Source organism: Rhinolophus ferrumequinum, chromosome 6 (assembly GCF_004115265.2).
Source record: "Rhinolophus ferrumequinum isolate MPI-CBG mRhiFer1 chromosome 6, mRhiFer1_v1.p, whole genome shotgun sequence".
NCBI classification, from domain to species: Eukaryota; Metazoa; Chordata; class Mammalia; order Chiroptera; family Rhinolophidae; genus Rhinolophus; species Rhinolophus ferrumequinum.
The window spans coordinates 10198975-10221279 of NC_046289.1; the positions used below are offsets into that span (position 1 = coordinate 10198975).

The 22305-nt window shown below is 49.7% G+C and overlaps 1 protein-coding gene across 2 annotated transcripts in view; it reads right to left on the reverse strand.

Annotated features, from left to right (window-relative positions):
• Positions 1 to 22305, reverse strand: part of SLC24A4 (solute carrier family 24 member 4) — a 146076-nt gene that overhangs the window by 34301 nt on the left and 89470 nt on the right. The window contains exons 3-11 of one of the 2 annotated variants that reach the window (XM_033109024.1): positions 21458 to 21534; positions 18462 to 18536; positions 17375 to 17459; positions 16737 to 16840; positions 15858 to 15932; positions 12737 to 12762; positions 11131 to 11184; positions 9448 to 9533; positions 3997 to 4166 (exon numbers count right to left, since the gene is read on the reverse strand). In XM_033109024.1, the coding sequence (XP_032964915.1) occupies positions 3997 to 4166; positions 9448 to 9533; positions 11131 to 11184; positions 12737 to 12762; positions 15858 to 15932; positions 16737 to 16840; positions 17375 to 17459; positions 18462 to 18536; positions 21458 to 21534 (752 nt within the window). Of the gene's footprint in view, positions 1 to 3996; positions 4167 to 9390; positions 9534 to 11130; positions 11185 to 12736; positions 12763 to 15857; positions 15933 to 16736; positions 16841 to 17374; positions 17460 to 18461; positions 18537 to 21457; positions 21535 to 22305 lie in introns of both variants that reach the window. The other variant, XM_033109023.1, reaches the window with a different exon arrangement.

Below are 22305 nucleotides of genomic sequence, written 5' to 3' on the forward strand. Positions count from 1 at the left end.
TGGCCTCCTCTTCTTAGTGCCAACCTGACAACCCAGCCCATGACACCGGACGGCAGTGATAATTCTGGCTCCCCCCTACAGACGTTCATAAGCCACCTGAAGATAGTCACAGGAGAGGCCTGGTATAGTTTTTAAGAAATCAAAAAACATTTTAGGTTTACCATGCACAATGCACACTTACATTAAGTGTGCAGCTCAGTGATATTTTATATCAAGATGTAGAACATATCCAGCCCCTTAGAAGACTCCCTCAGGCACTTCCCTAGTCGATGTGCCCTTCTCTCCAGAGGTAACCAATGTTACCACAATTCCGATTTTATAAACATCAATTAGTTTTTCTCGAACTTAAACTTCTTATAAATGGATTCAAATTGTATGTACTTGTTTTTGTGTCTTGTTTGTTTCACTCATCCTAATAGTCATGAGATCCATCTGTGCTGTTACGTGACTCAGTAGGTGGTTATTTTTTCAGGGCTGTATAGTATTCTCTTTGTATGAATAACCTGCAATGTATCCTGCCTGCTGATGGGCTTTGGGGTTGTTTCCCTGTTTTGGTTATTATGAAGAATGTTGTTATGAGCATTTGTGTACATGTCTTTTTGTGGACATAGGCACACATTTCTCTTGGGTATTTATCTCAGAGTGGAATTGTTAGGTCACAAGGCAGGTGCACGTGAACCATTTTACACTTGCACCAGCCAGGGATTAGAATTTCAGTTGCTTCCCAGCCTTGCCAACACTTGATATTATCGGTCCTTTTAGTTTTAGCCATTCTGGTGGGTATGTGGTGGTATCTGATCGTGGTTTTAATTTGCATTTGCTTGATGACTAACGATGTTGAGCATTGTATGGGTTACTGGCCAGGCAGAGAGCCTCTGCTGTCCAAGCCTTTGCCATGTCCAGAGAGTGTGCCCTGAACCAACCCGGCCCCTTCCTTCCCCTCAGCTCATTCTAGCTTCTGATGAAGGCTGCCCCTTTGCAGCCAAGCAGAAGCTGACTTCCTCACCAAGTCTGTGGGTTTCTACTAAACCGGGGAAAGGCAGAGGCCACACTTCAAGAAATCCACAGGTTTCCACCTTCCCGAGAATCTGCTTGCCTTTGTACAGCTCACCTTTATCTGGTTCTCATAAAAAAGATGTATGGGTCAGCTGTAGGCCTGTGGGTAATGCTCGTCACACAAAGGACACACAGATCCCTCCCAAGTACTTCAGCAGGCGACCAGGTGTCAGTAAATGTGTCTAAGGCAATACTCCATAACTATGTGCCTAAAACCTATCCTTATGCTTATTGGTAGTAAAAAAGAAGTCATTATTACTTAAAGTGGAAGCGTGTTATTCCTCTAAAAGAAAGAGGAATTGACTGTTCAACTGCTTTCATGTCAGTTTTAGGTAGGAACTCCAAAACCATGAAGTTTAGGATCAACTGGAAATTAAAAAAAGAAATTTCCTACATGTCCACAACACCTAACCCACGAAAAAGAGAGAAGTGATCTATGCCTGAGACTCAGACATAGAGGCATAATATTTTGCTAACCAAGTAGGATTACATAACAGGTCATCCTTGCAGTAAAACAAACAAAAAACTAGCTGTGCAAAGACAGAATTGCAAGGAGGGAAGCATGACTTAATAGCAACATGAATGGTAGCAACGGGAGGGGGTTATAACTCTAGCTTAATAGGAATAAACAGAAAATTGTACCTGGAAAAAATATCTAAAGCTATCTGAGGTTGTATTAAGGGAGGCATAGATTACAACACAAAGGAGGTGATGGACCCACATGCCGAGAGAGACAAACTGGAAGGTTTCCATAGGAGAGTAACTAGATAGTGAAGACTGGAACCTGTCACATCAGGAGGGTGAGAGGTTCCAAGGATGTTTAGATTCAAACAGAAAATTAGAGGTGGCAACTGCTGCCTGATGTCCAAAGGGCTGCCCCATGGAAGAAACAACCCAAGCAGGGGCTGGATATTACTGCGGGAATAAAGATACAGAAGGAAGGGTGCCGGGGAAGTGAACTAGGTTGACCACTAAGAATCGATGCAGTTCCCCTTTTGCTGTCCAGACTCCGATTTGGGTTGGAATTCCTGTTCTGCCCTCTTATTAATTGTGTGGCTTTGGGAAAATAACCTCAACTTTCCAATAGAGCAATTGGAAATATCACCATCTTCCCCAGAAGGTCGTTAAGAAGATCAACACAGGTAAAGAAAGCATCCAGCACCTGCTTGGCTACAGCCGGTGCTTAGTCAATTACAGCTAGCTGTAGCAGCTCAAAATGACCATCGTCAGGTGTAGGGTCAGGAGAAGAGAGTTGTGGGGATGAAGGAGGTGGATGGCCAGGTGGGATGAGTGATGGGAGTGATGGGAAACTCAGGGAGGTGACAGTCTGGGCCTGTCGACAATTCATCACCGTGGCTGTGGGTGAGGGCGGTCAGGTCAGGTCAGGTATAACCTTGAAGTGAAGGCGAACAGAGCTCTCCTTTCATGCCCCTCACATCCCCCTCCCCAAACACCCATCCCCTGCAAACCCTGTCTGACGATGAACAAATAAGGGTACTTCTACCATGGATTGGTTTGAGTTTTGCAAACTTCCCTGTAACATTCAGGAATTCAAGGACTGAAGAGGAAATGAGACCAAAAGGTCTTAAGAAACAACCTTGAAATTGGGCATTTTGGGGGTTCTATTCTCCCCCATTCCCTTTCTACAATGACTTTCCCCAAAGACACTGCTTAGTCCCCTGGCATACCTTTCAGTGTGTCACGGAAATTTTTAGAGCTGGAAGCATCCTGCCCAATATCTTCAGAGAGAGAAACTGAGGCCCAGGAAGATTAAATGAGTTAATGGCTATTGCGAAATGAACACTCAGAATTTCCTCTCTTGAGCCTAGCCTCTCGGTTCCCTTTGCTGCCTTCCAAAGGGCTGGCCAATCTCAACAAGGTGGAAAACAAGGTTTTCCCAGCAGCTTATAACATTTGGGGGCATGACAACCAGCATTTTACTAGCTCATCAAAACCCCATCATTTCCCTGGCTGCGTGTGTCATGAAAATCCTAAAGAGTTGTTCAAATCCCTCTCCCATCCCTAGCACTCAGAAGGTAAAATTACAACACTCATGAAAAATGGCCAGAATTCAGTAAAATTTCATTGATTTAAATTTTACTGATTTGGACCAAAATGGTTCAGAATGATTCAAAGCTGGCAATTTTCCCCTTTCTTAATATTATCTTCCACTGAGAAGGTATATTACGTATGAAATCAAAGAAGAAATGTTCAAACTACAGAAAACCTTTACACACCGTGCAGTCTCATTCTTGCATAGAATCTCTGTGCTAACTATTGATTATTATCTCCAAAGTTTCAAGTTCTCTGGTAAGTATCTTGGTCTGAGGAGAAGGACTTAAAACTCCAATCACACACATGCAGCAAAGACTGGAAAAGTTGGTAAGCAATAAGCCTGTGAGCTTAGCTGTGCTGCTGGTACATTAAATAATACTCAATCTTATTTAAAATTTTTTTTTTCAAATGAGCAAGAGATGAGGTAGAAAATTCAAGCAGACCACCAGGGTACAGAGTAAAAACGAAGTCGCAGAGGTAACTGCCATTTACCAGTGTCTCAGTTTCCTTCTAGTTGCTTTATCCATAGAGAACAGGTGTGTGGTCATTTTTGTCACCCTAAATAACATTTTAAGAAACAATCCATACTTCAGACTGGCCTTTCTCTAATTAGTTTGACTGTAGTGCCTGACAAAATACTTAGTGAAACATCTCGGCATGGTATTTGATTGCTGCCTGCCTTAAGATTGCTCTGGATCGAATCATTTGCTGCCTGTGGTGATGTTTGGGCTTCCTTCCTTAAACAGGGGTGGTGTTAGATGCCAGCCTAGCAGAGGACGCCCTAGTGGCCCTGCACCAAGAAGTGTCCTGACAAGACAGGGCCTCCTCAAAGTGCCAGAACCCATCTAAGGCCATTGGCTCTCATGGTCCTTTAAGCAAATTTACCTCGTTAATTATGATCCTGCTGGCCATCCGTAGTCGGGTCCTGGGCCCAAACTTATTGGTGATCATTATGCGTAAGCCCGCTTCCGGGAAGCTGAACTTGGGAGGGCTGGAGCTCATGACCTCGTCCACCATCACCACTGGGTTTTTGCTGTACTGCGGCTCCTCCTTCACTGTATTGAGCACAGTGCCAAGATTAGTGCTGAGATCCCCCTGGGGAGCACGCCCAAGTGCTGGGGTGATGCTGCAGACCTCTTGGGCTGAGGTCTGGGCAGCTGGCAGCCACCTGGGAGCTTAGCTTCAGCTCCTGCCAGTAGTCAAGTGGCTCTGAAACATCTGCCGACTTGGAGAATTAGACACAGCCCCGCGGCCCCCCCATTACAGGCCCCCTCACAAGCAGCCCCTGCCAGTCGATGCCCACTCTCTTCTGGGGCCCAGTCTTGGCTGATTGCAAGGGTCTTTTAATTCCTCATCTAACCCTCACTGGGCAGTCTACCTGCAATATACACAGGCTCCCTGCCACTTCTCACCATGACTGTGAAGGGACCTTTCTTACCCTGATGACAGAGGCTCAGACAAAACTTATACGTTGACAAGGGCCTCCTGGAATGGAAAATGCTGGAAAGCACCAGAGAGCACTGGCTGTGAACTTCCCACAAGACCACCTGCTCTGTCTTTGAGGAGCCATCTCCGCCCCGCACAGGAGGTGCCTTCTAACTTTGTTCTCCTTGAGGCAGGCAGTGGGGACAGAGATTCGGCTCACAGGCCCTGAATGAGGCAACTGAGACCCCGAAGGGGAGCCGCTGGCCGAGCCCAGTGTCTCTGGTAAAACTGTTACCCTCCAGCAGGGAGGCCGCTGTCTCTGACCCTATGCTTCCCTTCACGAGGATGAAGAACCAATCTCTCCAGGCCCCAGACCTCTTCCTCTCCACCTTCACGAACACGCTCAGGGCTGGAGCGTGGGGGATTCAACATCTTAACTCCAGAGCCCTGGAGGGAGGGCCTCACGACACGAGCACTCACGAACACAGCACACAGAAGGAGATGAACCCACACAAGCCTCCAAAGCCGTCAGAGCACAGATGCCTGTCCCTCTGCACTGTTCACCAGCTCCCAGTGAATGGCCATCGGGTAACCAAGGGCAGTCAGAGTGAACCCGCGCGAGAGTTAATGGCACAAACAGGAACAAACGCACACAAGACACGTACCTTCACCCAACAGGCAGTAAGGTTCAGCAGACAGGAGGCGTGTGGGTTAGAAACAGAGCCAAGAAGACCATGCATTTGTCGGAGACAGACACTAACCTTCGATGAGGCGTGTGCTGGGCGTGTGGATTTTTTTTTAATGCGTGTGTTATCGCTTGGATAAAAGCGGGTTACTTACAATTTAGAAGAGGAGAAGAGTTAAGGAGACAAAGGCCAACAGAGTTTGCCAGAGATGATTAGCGTGCAGTGGGTGCCGAGAGTCTGGGGCAGCATTCCTGATGGTGGCCAAGATGCCGGCGGGGGGGGATGTGAAGACGGGTGTTAGTAGAGGGGCTCCTGCCATGGGGGCTTCAATGCTCGCAGCCTCTGACCTCCGGGATGGCCCCTCTCCTGACTGAATTCCATGGCTTAGTCCCACTCTGAGGAGCAGGAGTCCCTGCCCACCACCCCTCCCTGCTGCAGGACAGCTCGAATCCCCCCCACTCTGGACCCTCCGTCTCAGAGGGGGGTGGAAACCAGCAGAACAGCTGCAGGCTCCAGGCTCTGTCCAGACCACAGAACCAGCCCTACCCCAGGCACCACCTGGGGGAACAACTGGGCTCAGAAGGAGGGAGCCTACAGAGTGTCAGGCTTCAAGGCAAGAGCCATGCTACGTGCACCTGGGCACCTTGTCCTGGTGCCTGCTGCCCACCAAGTGGCAGCACAGGGTGGTCCGTACAAGCCAAGGGTGGCTGTTCAGAAGGTAACTAAATTACAGTACGTTTTCCTGGCAATTCAGCCCAAGGCCAGGTACTGCCCCCTGCCTCTCTGTGCTAAGCCAAAGCTGTGGTCAGGGCATCTTGGGGACACCCCGTAGTGAGCCCAGCGAGTGAGCAAGGTGGCCTTGGCTGTCCGGCTGTGTGCAAGGCCAGCTAAGAACCAGTGAGGTGGACTCCCAGCAGTGGTGGGAAATGGAGTGCCTTCCTGCCTGGGTCCTGGGGACCTTTCCTCGGTATATTGTGCTCTGCATTCTTGAGCAGAACTGAAGTGTGATATGAAAAATCTGTATGAGTTTTAGAAAAATCCCAAACAACTGAACACAGAACAAAGTTCTGTGGGCACGATCTCACCCCCCACCCCGAAAAAAGAGAAAACTGGCCTGAGTTGATTTGGTGAGCTGATCTGCATGACCTTTAATCACATTTAGGTATGTAAAGGCATTTTATAAGAGTGGTGGTGAAAAGCCTAAAACCTGTCAAGAGGTTGGGTTAAAAATTTGATTTTATATGAGAAACTACAAAGCTGATAACAGCAAAGCGTGTGTGTGTGTGTGTGTGTGTGTGTGTGTGGTGTGTCTGTGAGGTATGTGTGTGGGGTGTGTGTGGGGTGTGTGGTGTGCGTGCGGTGTGCGTGTGTTGTGTGTGTTGTGTGTGTGGTGTGTGTGTGGTGTGTATGTGTGGTATGTGGTATGTGTGTGTGTGGTGTGCGTGTGGTGTGCGTGTTGTGTGTGTTGTATGTGAGTGGTGTGTGTGGTGTTTGTGGTGTGTATGTGTGGTGTGTGTGTGTTGTGTGTGTGTGTGTGTGGTGTGTGGTGTGTGGTGTGGGTATGTGTGTTGTGTGTGTGTTTGTGTTGTGTGTGTGTGGTGTGTGTGGTGTGGGTATGTGTGTTGTGTGTGTGGTGTGTGTGTGGTGTGTATGTGTGGTATGTGGTATGTGTGTGTGGTGTGTGTGTGGTGTGTGGTGTGTGTGTTATGTGTGTGGTGTGTGTGTTGTGTGTGTGGTGTGTGTGTGGTGTGTGTGTTATGTGTGGTGTGTGTGTGGTATGGTATGTGTGTTGTGTCTGTGTGATATGTGTGTGTTGTGTGTGTGTTGTGTGTGTATGGTGTGTGTTGTGTGTTGTGTGTGTATGTTGTGTTTGTGGTGTGTGTGTGTTGTGTGTGTGGTGTGTGTGTGTGTGTGTGGTGTGTGTGTGTGTTCTTGAAAGAATCTACCAGCCAGCAGTCTTTGACTTCCTCAGGTGGGGTGATGAGGTGGGGACCTGAGTGGAAAAATTTGGTGGCAACACTATTAGAAACAGTGAACTCCCAAAGCCCCATTCTTCTCAGTCCCCCTGGGGTGTGACTGGGAGCTCCTTCTCCTGCCTCTAGGGGACAGTGCCCTGCAGTGACACACATACGACCCTCGACCCTCGGGGAGGGAAGGGGTCTTCACGTGCTGGGACTGAAAACTCCTAAGGCTACAGCTCTGGGCCTCCCAGCTCTCCAATCCCAGGCCTGCACCCCAGAGGCCTTTTCCTGCCTGTCCTTTAGCTAAAAGCATCCACCCTGATAAAGTTGGAGGGAGGCCTCGCTTTCTCCTTTTCCTGCACTTGAAAGACAGTCCTGTGTCTAACCTTCTAATTTTTTTTAGAAACTGTCCTGAACTTAGAGATTTGGGGGCAAGTATAAACTTGTGGGGCAGTCCTACTGTCACGGGTCCAAAAGTGAGGGCGACAGTGCCCCGAAGAGCTCCAGAAAAGGCCCCACCAGGCAGCGGCCTCAGGACAGCCTGACGTCCCTGGAAAGGGAAATGGCTGAGGTCCCGCCACGTGAGGAATGCTTCACTCAGGGCACTGGGGACGGCCTCCTCCGTCACCCACTGGGTAGCTCTGGGGCTGGCACGCATTTTCCACCGGCCTGAACCACTCACCACTCAGAATCTCTTTTCGTGGCCATGAAAGTCCAGAGGACCCCCGAGCACTAATCTCTGCGTATGAGACAGGGCAGGAATCAGCCTGTCCTGAGAGACTGTGTGGGGACCTGCAATAGAGACCTCGGAGACGGTATGTCTGTGCAGCCCAACTCCAAAACAGCAGCCATGTGGTTCCCTCCCCTTCTGAGGAGGTTGTCCTAGAAACGGGCTCTACCCTGGTGTAGCCTGCTAGGCCTGTAAGAGCCAGGACACAGGCACAGCTCCGGCCTCTGCAGGCCACCGCCTTTCTGTCTCTCCCGGGTGGGTCTCTGGCAGCCAGGCTGTGGCCTTGGCCGCACCTGCACCCTTAGCCCAAGCAGGCTTCTTCCTTCTGTCTGAAGAGATTCATCTCTCACTTCATTCATCCCTCACAACCTGAGAAAAGACAGAACACACTTTCCTAAAATAACGTGGGAGGGAGCTCCTACCCTGCTCCACCCCCGGGGCAAGACTGGGGAAGGGGCCAAGGAATGTAGATTTTGGCCTCCACGTGTCCCAGACACAGGCAAACAGGCTCCCCTGAGACCACCTGGCCTTGTTATCATTGACATGACAAAGAATTAAAGTCACCTAAAAGGACTGACTTTCCCAGGGCCACAGGGGACAAAGGAGAAAGACCCCTTAGGTGGCCAGTCCCTGGCTCTCACCTTTACCATCACCGTGGGTGGAGCTCAGGGATGTGGCTTAAGCCCTGTTTTCCTATGTCCTCGATACAGGAGTCCATCCAGGCCTTAATACTGGTCTCCAGCGGGGAAGAAAGTGAATTCGCTCACCTTCCTGGAAGCTGCCTCACAGAGGGAATCCCCCGGTAACTGGCTGGATTAAGACAAGGTTTCCAAAGCAGCAGCCGGTCAGGCCTAGATGATTTGGGAAACTTGACAGAGGTGACAGGGGCTGGCTTAGGAGGCCAGGACTCCCCCGCCCCCCAAGGCCAAAGAGAAGCTGAGACCAGGCTGCAGCCCCCAGGCAGGGCTCTCAGGGGCAGGTCTGAGATTTCCTGCTCAGCAACTGCTCACCTTTCCTGGCCTTGCTGTTCCTCTGGGCAATGAGCCAGGGGTCTCTTCAGAACAGAGTTCTCCAGAACTGGGCCTGGCATTTGAGAAATCGCAGGGAGACCTGGGCCTACCCTGCGACCACAAGTCCTCAGCTTCCTGTTGCTGGCCTTTTATATGGGATAGAGGTGAAATTCATTGCCTCTCAGAAAAGCCGAGCAGGCCTTGAACCTTCCTCAGGCAGCGTGGGGAATGCCCAGGGGCGTGGCTGTTGATTTTTATTTCATCTTTTTCCCACCTAAGCAAATGCCAATCTGAGCAACATCCACATTGACTCTGCCTCCTCATTTAGGGTCCTGTGACCAAAGGTGAGAGAGTGACAATTTAGAGGGAGTGTGTGTGTGTGTGTGTGTGTGTGTGTGTGTGCAGGACAGAGAAGGAAGAGTGGTTCCAACCACATGGTTCAGCCACTCCTGTCTGCTCAGCCTTACCTTGCCCCAGCAATGGCATGGAAGGGTCATCAGAGCTACTATCACAGTAATCATTACCATCCTCCAGCTCACTGTTGACCGTGTTGCCATTTGCAATGGTCTTTTGTTTGATGGTGAAAAAGGCCTGTATCTTCACATTGTACCTGGAAGCAAAAGCAGGAGGTCAGAGCTGTGGGAGAGACCTGGCAGGGGAGAGAGCTGGGGCCTCCCCCCACCCCCACCCCCCACATTCCTACACAGGGTCAGGTGGCCCTGGGAGAGTTCCTCAGTAAGGCGCCTGGGGAGCCGAAGCTTTTCAACCAGCTGACAGAGTTCCTTGAAAGGAACTGGAGAGCAGTGCAGTCTGAGGGGCCTGTTAGTGGGCTTCCAGTGACATAAAAACCCGTCAGCCCTAGAAAATGACCGATGCCTACTTACCTATCGCACGTCACAAGCCTGTCCTTATAAAAGCTCAGCCCAGCCTCAGGGACAGGCTCGAAGGAGGCATTAGCAGGCCTGCCCTTCCCCCACAGGGGAGAGTCTTAGGGGGCCTTCTCTGCACCCAGCAATCCCACCCCACAGAGAAGAGACTTTCTCCATCTCAGACCCCAGGCTGCCCGCCTCACTAAAAGGCACTCAGAGAGAATTTTATGGACAATTCTCCTGCAGCTGGACACTTTATCATCCATTTTTATAAAACATTACAATTCATAACCTCATACAACTCAGTGTTGTGTTTCTTTTTAATTACCTGTAGAGATATGACGAAGAAAATAAAACCTGAATATGGCTCAGATTATGGGTAGTTTTTCCTTTTTGTTTTTATATGCGGAGAAATATATACAACATTAAATTGGCTACTCTAGTTTCCATTTTGAAATGCACAAGTCAGTGGCATTAATTACATTTACAGTGTTGGGCAGCCGTCATCAGCATCTATTTCCAAAACTTGTCAGCATCCCAAACAGAACTCTGCCCATTCATCAATTAATTAATTCCTTTCTCCTCCAAGCACCTGGCAGTCTCTAATTTGCTTTCTTCCTCTATGGATTTGACCTAGGTACCTCGTGTAAGTGGACAGACAATATTTGTCCTCTTGTGACTGGCTTATTTCACTCAGCATCATGTTTTCAAGGTTCACCCATGCTGTAGCATGAGACAGCATTTCCTTCCCTTTTTATGGCTGAATAATACTCCTCATGGATAGTTTTGAGGTGCTTCTGATGTGCAGCTTCCAGAAGGCCCCAAAGGTGCCTTCCAGAAGGCACAACCCCAGACCCAGTGTCTGCATCTTCGGTACTATGAGTGGCGCCCCCTGCAGTTGTGCAAAGCAGCAGCCCCGAGAGGCAGCTTTATATGAAGCCTGGAACAGAAGTGAGGCTGCTAGGCCCTTTCAAAGAGTGGTATGAAATTATCAGGAGATTTATTATAGACAGCGAAAAAGAGTGGTCACCTTGGGCCATGGAGAAACATGGATCGGGGTGGGAGAGAGGGCCTCGCTTGCTACTCATTTTGGGGGCAGCCTCATCCTCCACCCACCAGCCCTGACTCCCCTGGCCTGGTGTAGACAGCACCCCAATACTGTATCTGAACATCTCTCCTTCATTCTGGTCGCCCCCAGTGGGGTGTCCCCCAGAGAACTGGGGCTGGCCTAAAGTAACTGAAAGGTGTGGTGGAAGTTTGCTCCCTGCTCTGACAAAAGGCTAGAACAGCATGTGAATTGTGGCATCAGACAGCCCAGAAGAAGAAAAGGGCACTTACTTCATGATTAGAATGTAAAACACGTACAAGATGATAAGCACCAGGCCTTCCCACCTCAAAGAGAGAAAGCAGACTGTGGTTAGGGCATATGGAGGTTCAGAGAGTGTAGCAAGGAGGGATGTGCTCTGACCTTCCCGTCCCCAGGGTCTGACCTAGGACCTAGGACTCAGGACCCAGGACCCGGGATCCAGGCATGTGGGTGAGCCACCCCAGCCCGTGGCTGTCCTGCAAACTAAAGCCCTCTTGGTGACAGAGAGAAAACTGAGGTTGGGGTCTGCAGGACTCAGGCAGAGTTCCCCCAGCCACCTAGAAAAAGAAGGGGCCAGGACCACTATATCCCAGGACTCAGGGAGGCGAGTGGCCTGGAGTCATGCAGATTTGACAATAGGAGGCCCCACAGTCACCTGAGGATTGCCAAGGAGCAGACAGGCTAAGGGTGCAGGGGGAAGGGGTCCTAAAACTGCCTAAAGAAGGGGCACAGGACCTCCTGGACTGAAACTACTGGGCGGGGGTCTTCCTGGAACACACAGTTACTGCTGCCTTGCAGATACAGCGCCGAACCCCACGCACAGTGGGGATTTTGTGGCTCTGACCACAAGCCTCTGAGGAGCCACAGAGCTTCGGCTTCCATTTGTTCATTCATCCGACAAATGTGTACTAAAGGCTGTCAATGAGCCCGGCATGGGGGACAGTCCTTTGGGGAGCCCCTCCTCAGCTGACAAGAACCCAAGGACCACAAAGGGACCTGAAGACAATCTGAGCGCCTTCCCACCCAACTCCATCTACCAAAGGGGGTTAGGGGCCAGGCGGGGGCCCGAAGCATGCACCCGCTCACGTCCGGCCTCCTGACTATATTCCCACAAATAGTCACATACGGGCCCAGAGTCTGTTTCACTATCATGAAGAGAACATTTTTGTGGTGCTTGAATGTAAGGCACAGCCACGCCCTATAGAGTAAAAACACGAACCTTTTCTTTCAAGTTTGTGCCGTATACATCTTAACTCCGGAATCCTTTCCTACCTCAGCGTCGTGAAGGTGAGTCCCTATGCTCTATTCTATATTATTTTAATTTTGCTTCTTACCGAGATCTTTAATTCATCTGGAATTTATTCTTGTATAAGGTGTGAGGGCGAGAGCTGATGTTACCTTGTTCAGAACTCTGCCCATTATTCAATTAGTTATTAATCACCCCCGCCTCCAAGCACCTGACAACTCCTGGTTCCCCCAGCAGTATCTGAGACCCCCACCCTAACTCACTGCCTGGTCACAACACCTGTCATATCCCCAGCCCAAAAATGGGCCCATTACTAGAGTCCCGGTTCCATGGTCCATCTGGTTATCCCCGTGCAAAATACCCTACCATTTTCACTATTTTAGCTTTATAATATACCTTGCTATGTGGCAGGACGGGAATATTAAGGGCAACAATTTGTGTCACTTTGAAAGGAGAAATAAAGGCATGACTGCTTAGAATGATACTCTTCTTACTTTCACAAGTTCATAAGCTTATGTTTGTAAAAATAATTTTAAAGGAGAGGCAAGGAACCCATCAAGCAAGATTACTAACAAAAAAGGAAAAACATGAAACAAACTTGAGAAACTTACCACACAATAACTTCATCATATATGAACTAGAAGGCAAAAGAAACAAAGGGTGGGGGTACATATTTATTCCAGAAAACAAACGCAGACCACAAAGCACCTAGAGCAGATACATCTCGGCTATTATGTGTTCTACAGAAAGCTGGGCTCCTCTCTCCAGTTCTGGGTTCAACTGCAGAGGGTGATCTTGCCTTAGCTGAAATCTAGGTCAGCAGATGCTGCAAGCTGCAGCCCAGCGTAACGTGGGACTCCCCAAGAAATGGCCTGTGTTTCATTATGGTCCAAGTAGCTGCTGGGGCCAACCTGGCAGGGGCCTGTCCTCACGGTCAGAACAAAGTTGCTGTGATCAAGAATCTTAAAAACTGAAAAGATACCTATCTATCTATATGTCTGTCTGTCTGTCTGTCTATCTATCATCTACCTACCTACCTACCTACCTACCTACCTACCTACCTACCTGCCTACTTACCTACCCGTGGTGCCTGTGTGTATGAGAGAGGAGTGCCATCTTCTTAAAAATAAAGAGTAACCCCTTTGAAAATTCTGAGGGCAAAGGACCCACTTGTATCATTTGAAAGGAGGCCAGGGGCGACGGTGGGGACACCAGGACTTCCTAGTAATTGGGCGCTAACATTGCCCAACAACCCCGCCTGCATCTTCAACATGTGACATAGATGAATGTGGTCCAGGGGAGAACTCCTGTGAGCTCCCAGCCAGGCCCAGTGTGGACAGGGCGGTGGAGGGGCTGTGCCCACCATGTGATCCCGCAGATATGAGGGTCCCTATACGGGACCCCAGGAGAGGCCAGGGGGCCGTTGTGGACTTGGGCCCATTGTACCCATCTCCTGGCTGTCATGGCGGGCAGCACACACAGGAGTTGCTTTGGGGTGCTGCTTCCGAGAGGGTTGTCCTGGCCAGGCAATCGCTGTCAGGCTCTCCAAACTCAAGGCTCTGAGGAAGTGCCACTCAACAGAGGGGAGACCAGCGCCACCACCTGGGGAACTTGAGGGACGTTTACAGAGATATTTTTAGTTTGTACAACCCAGTGGAGGGCTACTGACAGTAGAGGCAGTGAAAGCCAGGGGTGTTAGCCAGCCTAGAACATGTGAAATGGTTCTATTGGAGAAGCATTTCCACATTTGGCACAAGTCTTAAACATCCTCTAAATATTCAGGGAAGTGACATAACTAACTAAATAACTAACTAACCTGAGCCTCGAACTTAACTGCATTACCCAAATCAAAGTATTTTTACATGGCTTTAATAAATATTTCATTTTTTAGTAAGGTAACTGTCATGCAAAAGGAGGGATAACTGTAGTTGGCTCTTTTAGGATTTTATCAGGAGTCATCATAAGTTTGGAAAATCATGTCATCAGAGCTGGCACCGCTCATGGGGGTTAAGGTGCAGTCAGCTCGGACCCCCGGCCTCAGTCTCAGCTGGTAGTTGTCAAGCTCAGAGATTTTCCACATGGGCACAACAGATGGCATTGGGTGTTTTAGCATTTTCATGCCAAAACCTTTACACACGAAAATAGGTATTCTTTTGTTATAAATTACTTTCACTTGTTCTTTATAGTATATTTTGGGCATTGTATTGATTTTTGGAAATTGTGTGTAGGTAAATTATTTTATCTGTAACTTTCATTTTTGGGGTGTGGCAGGCAGCCTCTCAGATGGCCCCAGGGATCCCACTGCCTGACATTCATGCTCCCCTGATGTACGTGGCTTGGACCCAGGTGCTTGGCTCCTAACAAACAGAATATGGAAAAAGTGATGAGCTGTCACTTCCGAGATGAGGTGACAAACAGACCCACTGTGGCTTCCATCTTGGTACAAATCTCCCATGCTGCCATGTCGTGAGCTTCACCGTGGAATAGCCAGGGAGGAAAGACCTGAGGCTGCCAGTAGCCACGTGATCCTTGCTCACAGGAGCCCTCAGGTGACACCTGTGAGAGACCTGAGCCAGAGGACTCACTAAGCCGCTCCCAGATTTTGAGCCATAGAAAATGGGAGTAGGGGCAGCCGGATGGCTCAGTTGGTTAGAGTGTGAGCTCTGAACAACAGAGTTGCCAGTTCAATTCCCACAAGGGATAGTGGGCTACACCCCCTGCAACTAAAGATTGAAAACGGTGACTGGTTGTGGACCTGAGCTGTGCCTTCCACTAGATTGAAAGACAGTGACTTGACTTGGAGCTGATGGGCCCTGGAAAAACACACTGTTCCTCAATATTCCCCAATAAAAAATTAAAAAAAAAATTACCCAGAGTTTTCAAATGTACACCAAAGTTTAAAAAAAAGAAAAAGAAAATGGGAGTAATAAATATTTGTTGTCTTAAGCAACCGGTTTTGGGGAAATTTGTTACGTAGCAGTAGAGAACTGATGGTTTTATATAGCTGGCACTAGATGATGTAAGGCTGAGAACCGTCACTCTAGGGCACATTCCATACCTCTAAAATCTGGACGTGCCACAGGCATCTGCCCTCCTTGAATATGACCTGCCCTCGTGCCACCACTTTAAAGCTCCTTTGGGATTGAAACCACTTCCCTGTGGATGACAAGCTCCTCGGCAGTCAGCCTGACTGTGTCATGTACTTCAGTGTCAGCGGCCATGATGTCACCCCTGCCCTCGGGGGTCCCCAGGGCTTCCCTCACACACTCACTAACAAGCTGTAGGGATCCTGTTCAGGCTCCTCTGCCTTTTCTCCACCCCCTCTCCACCTCCAGCTGCCAACTCTGCTGCCTCCCATCTGGCCTCTCTCTTTCCTGCTCTGCAGTGGGCGGTGACAGCTGGACCTCCGTTCCTTAGTAAACCGATTCTAAGCGAGGCTCGGAAGGGCCCCTAATGAGCAACGTGCCTGAATGTAACTGCACGGACCACACAACACGTGCTCTGGCTTTTTCAAAGCTTTTGCCTCCAAAGTGGTCCCTGGATTTGCTCCATAACCAAGGTGTCAGGTATGAGATTTCAGGAAAGGGGTTCACAGTGGTGAGGGGACTGGTCAATGTGACTGCAGAGTGGTCAGCACACCCCATGGCTGGGGTGCTATGGCTTCTCTGGTTATAGGGCCAGGGACAGAGACAGGCAGGGTCCTGTCACTTTAGGGGTGGCAGGGGAACTCACGGCGATGAGCACGATGACAGAGAGGGTGTAGTACACAGAGTCTCGGCACACGGCCCACCACGTCAGACGGACCACCTGTGAGCAAAGGGCCGTCAGCTGCTATTGGCTGGGGAGACGGGGCAGGCACAGCTGCTGGGGGCTTCCCCACCGTTCCCAGACACCTGCAGGTATAGGGACATGCCCGTGGAGCTCTTCCTAACTGTGCCACCCGAAACAAATCTGCCTGGCTGCTCAGGGCTACTCTGTGCTCCTCTTCATGTTTGGGGAACAGAACAAAACTGTGGAGTGTTTGTAAGGGGTGGCAGAGCTGCCCTCTGTTCCTCCAAGGTAACAACAGCACACGTTTCATAGCAGAGGCCCTGAGTCAAGGCTGAGGCCAGAGGCACTTGCTCTTCCCCCCGATGCTGGAACCTTCTGGTGGGGACTGGGTGTCCTTCTGTACCTCCTTCGGCCAGGCAGGGCCTGCCCATGAGCCTGATGCTCTGAGGTCAAGTCTAATGGCCACCCGCCCTGAAAGATGCTGAGGCGGTATCACTGACCGGCCAGTTACATGCTCCCTGCTGGGAGGGCAAAGGCAGACCCCAAGCATTTCCAGAGTCTAGCTCAGGGTCAGGGTTACCTCTTACACATTTACTGTTGTCGAATGAACACTCACCCTCAGACTGGACAAGAGAACTGACTCTCTTCCTGCTCTCAGACCCACAGACCGCGGGAGGTGGAGGAATGTCAGTCGCCCTAGTTACACACGAGGATATGGGCTGGAGGGGGAAACTGACTCACTCGAAGCCTCGGGGAGTTAGGGGCATGGCTAAGACTGGGCCTTGTGTTTTGCCATTGCCGTCCTTTATGTCACTTCACAAGGGGAGAGAAACCACTGACCTGACCCGCAAAGATCCCACAGACTCCGATTATACACAGGATGTTGAACACAGCAGATCCCACGATGGTCCCAACCCCGACGTCTCCATGGGTGATGAACACACCTGGGAGGGGACAGGTACAATCCGTCATCCACAAGCCCAGCTGGCTGTAAGTTCTGTGCCCCCTGACCTTACCACAGCCCCACAAACCAAGGGAAGTTGTTCTCACTGTCAAACAGACCAGCTGTGATGCTGTGAGAATGGCAAAACCAGAGAGGTGGCAGTGCCCAGGGACCAGCTACTCCAATTCTCCCATTTTTTTGGAGCAGCTTTGTTAAGATAAAATTCACATGCCATCAAATTGATGTTTAAAGCATCAATTTAGTGTTTTGCCATATAGTTACAGAAGTATGCAACCAATCTAATTTTATAACCCTTCCATCACCCCAAAAAGAAACCCTGTCCCCATTAGCACCCTTACTCCAGCCATTGGTGGTTCCGCCCTAGGGAACCACTAATGTACTTCCTGTCTCTCCAACTCTCCCGTTTTACAGATGAGAAAACTAAGGCTCAGAGCTGACAAATGCCCTCACTGGTCAAGGCGCCAAACCTGGGCTCTCTGCAGATCCTGTGTCTTGGGTTGGTGGGATTTCTTACCTATAATAGAGGCAAACAGCTCGGGCGTCGAGCTTCCTGCAGCCATAAAGGTGGCTCCTGCCACATCTTCACTCAGATGGAGTTTCTGAAACAGAAGTGACCACAGACCCTCAGGCTATGACGTGGGGGCAGTGGTCACGCTAACCGGACACTCTGGCACCCAGGGAGAGCCCAGGGAGCCAGCTCCTCAGCTGGACGCCTCTCTGCCCTGCACCCTGAGCACACGTCTTCAGCCACTCTGCTGGGCCCTCATCCCAGAGTCCCCTGCCCCGTTCCCCCATCTGGAGGCAATCACGTGGCTCCATCTGAGAAGGGCAAAGTGAGGTTAGGGCAAAGCCTTTGTGTACTTTTGCCTGGTCACTCATTGTTGAGGGAGCCCAGGTCAAAAGCAGCCGGTCCCTGCTCTATGCCCAGCAACAGGGTGAAATAACAGAGAAGTGCCTACATCTATGTCCCCAGCTGCACACATGTCACAACAACATGGCCTCAAGCCGCTGGGAGATTTCACGGAATGAAGCGTGGCAAAGCCCTGAGCAGTCTACACACAGTAGGTGCTGAAAACAGAGGTGGTTTTCCTTCCTTGGCTAGAAGCCAAGAGTAAGGCAGAGCAGAGATCAACGGGGTCTTATATGTGGGGATAAAGAAGAAAAGAAAGTGAAAACTTAACAGAATAATTAAAAGGAGAAAATGTCAGCCTGCAAAGGTTGGGACGAATGGCGTTCCCTGCTGGTGCAGCTCAGCGTCCTCCCTGGGGACACAAATCCCCACCTGGTAGCTGCCTTCTACACCTGGTTATGTCAAATGCTTCCTAAGTAACCAGGTTTGGCTTAACTGCCCTGACAGCCGGCCATGAAGCAACTTCTTGTGCCAAGTTTGGGAGAGGACGCCACCTGCCAACTCTAATCTGGGGGTTTCAGAGTGAGACTTTGCTGTGGCGACACTAAGTGCTTGCTTGACCTGACCAACTTCACTGCCAGAGTGCTCCCCAGTCCAGGCTGCCCCCGCCTGGCTCTGACATGCCACACGACGTTGGCCATCCCAGCCCCGCCCAGGCTGCACCGAGGGGTCCCAAGTCTCTCCCATCTACCTCGCAGATCTTCTCCAGAGATGGAACAAAGAAGTCATCACACACTATGGCCAAGGCGTAGAACATGTACAGAGCCTGCGAAGGAGACGGGAGACAGAGCATCAGCAAGGGTACCTGCTGCCAGTGAGGCACAGCCGGGCATCCATTCCACCCCAAACCAGCCTGCCGGGGCAGAGGCCAGAGGGACATGGGGCAGGGAGGAAACGGCCGGCACCATACAGACTTGCTCCCTCAGCCTTCTCCCTGACAAATGGGAAACTGAAGCCTAGAGAGAAAAAATACTTGCTGAGCAGCACAGGGGACGAAAACTCAAGCCACATGGGCTTATGCTCCTTCCTTTTTTCTTAAAGCAGCAGCTCTGTCTCAGGACCGGAGTATGCCCTCAGAAGGTAAGACCTAACTTTTAAAGAAAAGCATTTAAAATCACCATTTTAAGAGTTTAAAATAATAGTCATACTGCTTTCCCCTTTATTTTTTGGGAGGGCGCTATGTCCTTATTACCTGCTCATCCCCTGCCAAAACAAATGGCAACTAGAGAGCTGGCGTTTCCAGGGACACGACTTGAGGGGGGTACAGGTTAAATACACGAGCCATTGACCTTGCGAGATTCATGGAACAAAGAATCTGGATTCTAATACCAATTCTGGGACTTATTTTCCACGTGACTCTCAGTAAGTTGCATTTCTAGGTCTCAGTTTCTTCATCTGTTTAATGACAGAGTAAAACCAGATCAGTAGTTTTAAAATGGTTTTATATACAGAACCCCTCCCTGCCCTGTCCAGGCAACACAGCTTTACTGAGCTCGTCTATGTACCAGGCACTACTCCGGGCACCAGGGATATGTGGTGAGGATGCCAGGAAAAGCCCCCGCTTCTTGTAACTTACCTTCGTGGGGGCCAAACAAATAGTCAAATAAAGTGTCTATAACCACCAGGAAACAGCAAGTGCAAAGGTCCTGAGGCAGGAGTGTACTTGATGAATCTGAGGAACGGCAAAGTCACTGGGGCAGGTAGAACAAAGCAAGTGTGAGGTAGAAGATGGAAAACGTGAGGTTGGAGGGAGAGAAACGGACCAGGACCCACAGAAAAGAGATGAGGTTTTATGCCAAACACTGGAGGAAGCCACTTCTTTCCTCAAAGAAGAAGTGATATGGGTGCCCTATTTGCAAAACTGGGAAAGGCAAGGCTGCTTCACCCAAATCAGTATGATAATCTGACAACAGCAAAATTAACTAACTACAATGAAATAAAACAAGATACACCAGCTGTGGCCAAGGCACCTGAGGCAGGTGTCTAGTGGAGTCCAGGTATGCTGTGCCTGGATTTGATTATCTTTTGGGGGGGAGCAAAAGGAAACAAATACCGAGGGTATGGGGACAGGGGAGAGAGTGAGGTGAGAAGGACCCCAGTACAAATCTCAGGATTCTGACTTGAATTCACACCCCCAGAAAGTACCCCTAACATCGTCTCCCAGGCAAAGCTTCTGGCTCCCTTGACATTTCTGAAACACTGGAGAGAAAAGGGGGGTCAAGAGGGTGCTACTATTCCCATCTTAGGTTGGGAAGTTCTGAGAAACTTCTTAGACCAAAGCTAGAGCCTTCTCTTGTGCTGAAGAAGGGCTCAGCAGACTCTCCTTTCAAGGGTCAGACAGTATTTCCGGCTTCTCAAGCCACACAGTCTCTATCACATCAACTCTGCTGCCGTAGAAGAGCAGCCATGGAGTGGGCGTGGCTGTGTTCCAATAAAACTTTATTTAGAAAAACAGGCTCCGAAGGGTGCCTGCAAAATTCCCGAGGTGCTCTCAAGTTCAAGAATAAAGGTTTTGCCTCAGCAATGCCAAGACGCTCATGAGGCAGAAAGACAGAGCTTCACCAAACCCACACCGTCTTAGTGAAAGGGGCTGCGGGGGAGAGGGTGCATGGGAAAGCCAGAGAAACTAGGAAGATAACTCTACTACAGAAATCATACACCAGCCTGTCATTCGGAATTTGCCTGTAATCTTCATTCTTACCTTCATTTTCATTAATGGTTTATCCTGTTAATTAAAATCTCACTCACTCATCATATACTGGTGGCTACTATCTACATGAGAATCCCAGCTTTCACTTTCTTAATTATCTCTCGTAAAGGCTAATACTTGGTTGGGTTTAAATCTATAAGCAGATGGTGCCAAGTGGTCGGGAACCTAATCAGGAGGAAAATGTATATGCAGCTGGACTGAAGAGGATCCAACCTGGAAGAGCTAAGTGTGACTTTACCCACACCATACAATAGGGCTGGCAAACTGTTTCTGCAAAGGGACAGACAGTTACTATTTTTGGCTTTGTGGGCCATGTAGTTTCTGTCAGGTCTGCTACTGAAGCAAAGCAGCCATCGATAATACAGAAATGAATGGGAATGGCTGTGTCCCAATAAAGCTTTATTTATAAACATGGGTAGTGGCTGCGGGCTGTAGTTTGCCTACCCCTGTGAGAGAAGAGCAATTTTTACCTATAATTCCTCTTTAAATTGCTGCTTAAACTCCACCGTTGGTCATCAAGGCCCATCTGAAAACAGAGGGAAGTTTGGGAAGTGTGCCAAAGTTTTAAACTATAATTATGTCCAGGTGGTAAATTTAGGGGGAATCATGATAGCAGGCACGTACAGAGACCTTGTTACGTGCCACGCAATGTCTGATGCACTTCCCACATTCACTTATACTTACACATCTGGGAAAGATGCTCTCATTCCCGTTTTATAAAAGCAGAAAAGAAGGCACCAGAAGACCTGAATTCTTGTCTTGAGTCTGGGGCCACTTGCTGTGACACTGAGCAAGTCCCCTGACATTCTTAAGACCCTCCTGCTTTGTCGGTGAAACGAGTGCAGTATCTGCACTTCCCACAGGGCTCTTACAAGGACTGGACGAGAGGTGTGACACACGATGGCTCTGCTGTACTCTGCAGACAGGTTTCACCTGCCTGACGTCTAGGCCCATCCCACCCCGGGAGGGCCACTTACACCGAAGATATGCAGCAGGACGGCTCCGTGCTGTCGCTCCTTATTGGAGAACAGGTCTGTGGGGAACTCGTGAATTGCTAGAAGACAAGAGGGCATAGCAGAGCATTAGTTATCAACGGGAGGTGAGTCTCAGGGCTAGATCTCAGAGCAGGACCTGAGGCTGAGGTGGAGCAAAGGAAGGGGTGAGGACCGAGAGCAACAGGCCTGGATTCCCTGAGGCCCACTCAGGTGCCAGGTGTGCTTCCACTGGCATCTTGGGTTATCGAGTACCATGTCATGGGCCTTTCTTTGATCCCAAGAATATCCCTGCCGTGGTGCGCACCACTTCTCCTGTATGGGCTCTCATCATCCTGGAGGGTGGGAGGCCTTGTGAGGTGCAGAGCCCTCCGCACCGGGAATCAAACACTCAGGGTTCAGGTACGCTCCCTGACGCCCCCTGGCGACCCCTCACAAGTGATGTGAACAACTCGTCTACCTTTCAGGCCTCAGAATGTTCCCGGGAAACGGAGGAATAATTCCTTTTCACCCCACCCCTCCATTGGAGACAACCAAGGATACTTTGTGAATGTCTTTTCTACAGGTCCCCCGTCAGACACTACCACACCCCCACGTCCTCTTCACTGGTCCTCACCACATCAGCTAGACCGGAAGCTTCTAGAACGCAGTGATCCACACTAACAAAAATACTTATACTACTAACAAAAATGATCTGTATCATCTCGTCCTGTATGAAGGCTTTCATTACTCTTGTAAACCCCTTATATTCCTACAGTGACACCTGGATCATGGTGAGCACTTGACAAATGCTTGTTAAATAAACTCCCAGGACAAAACTCCTTTCCTTGTAA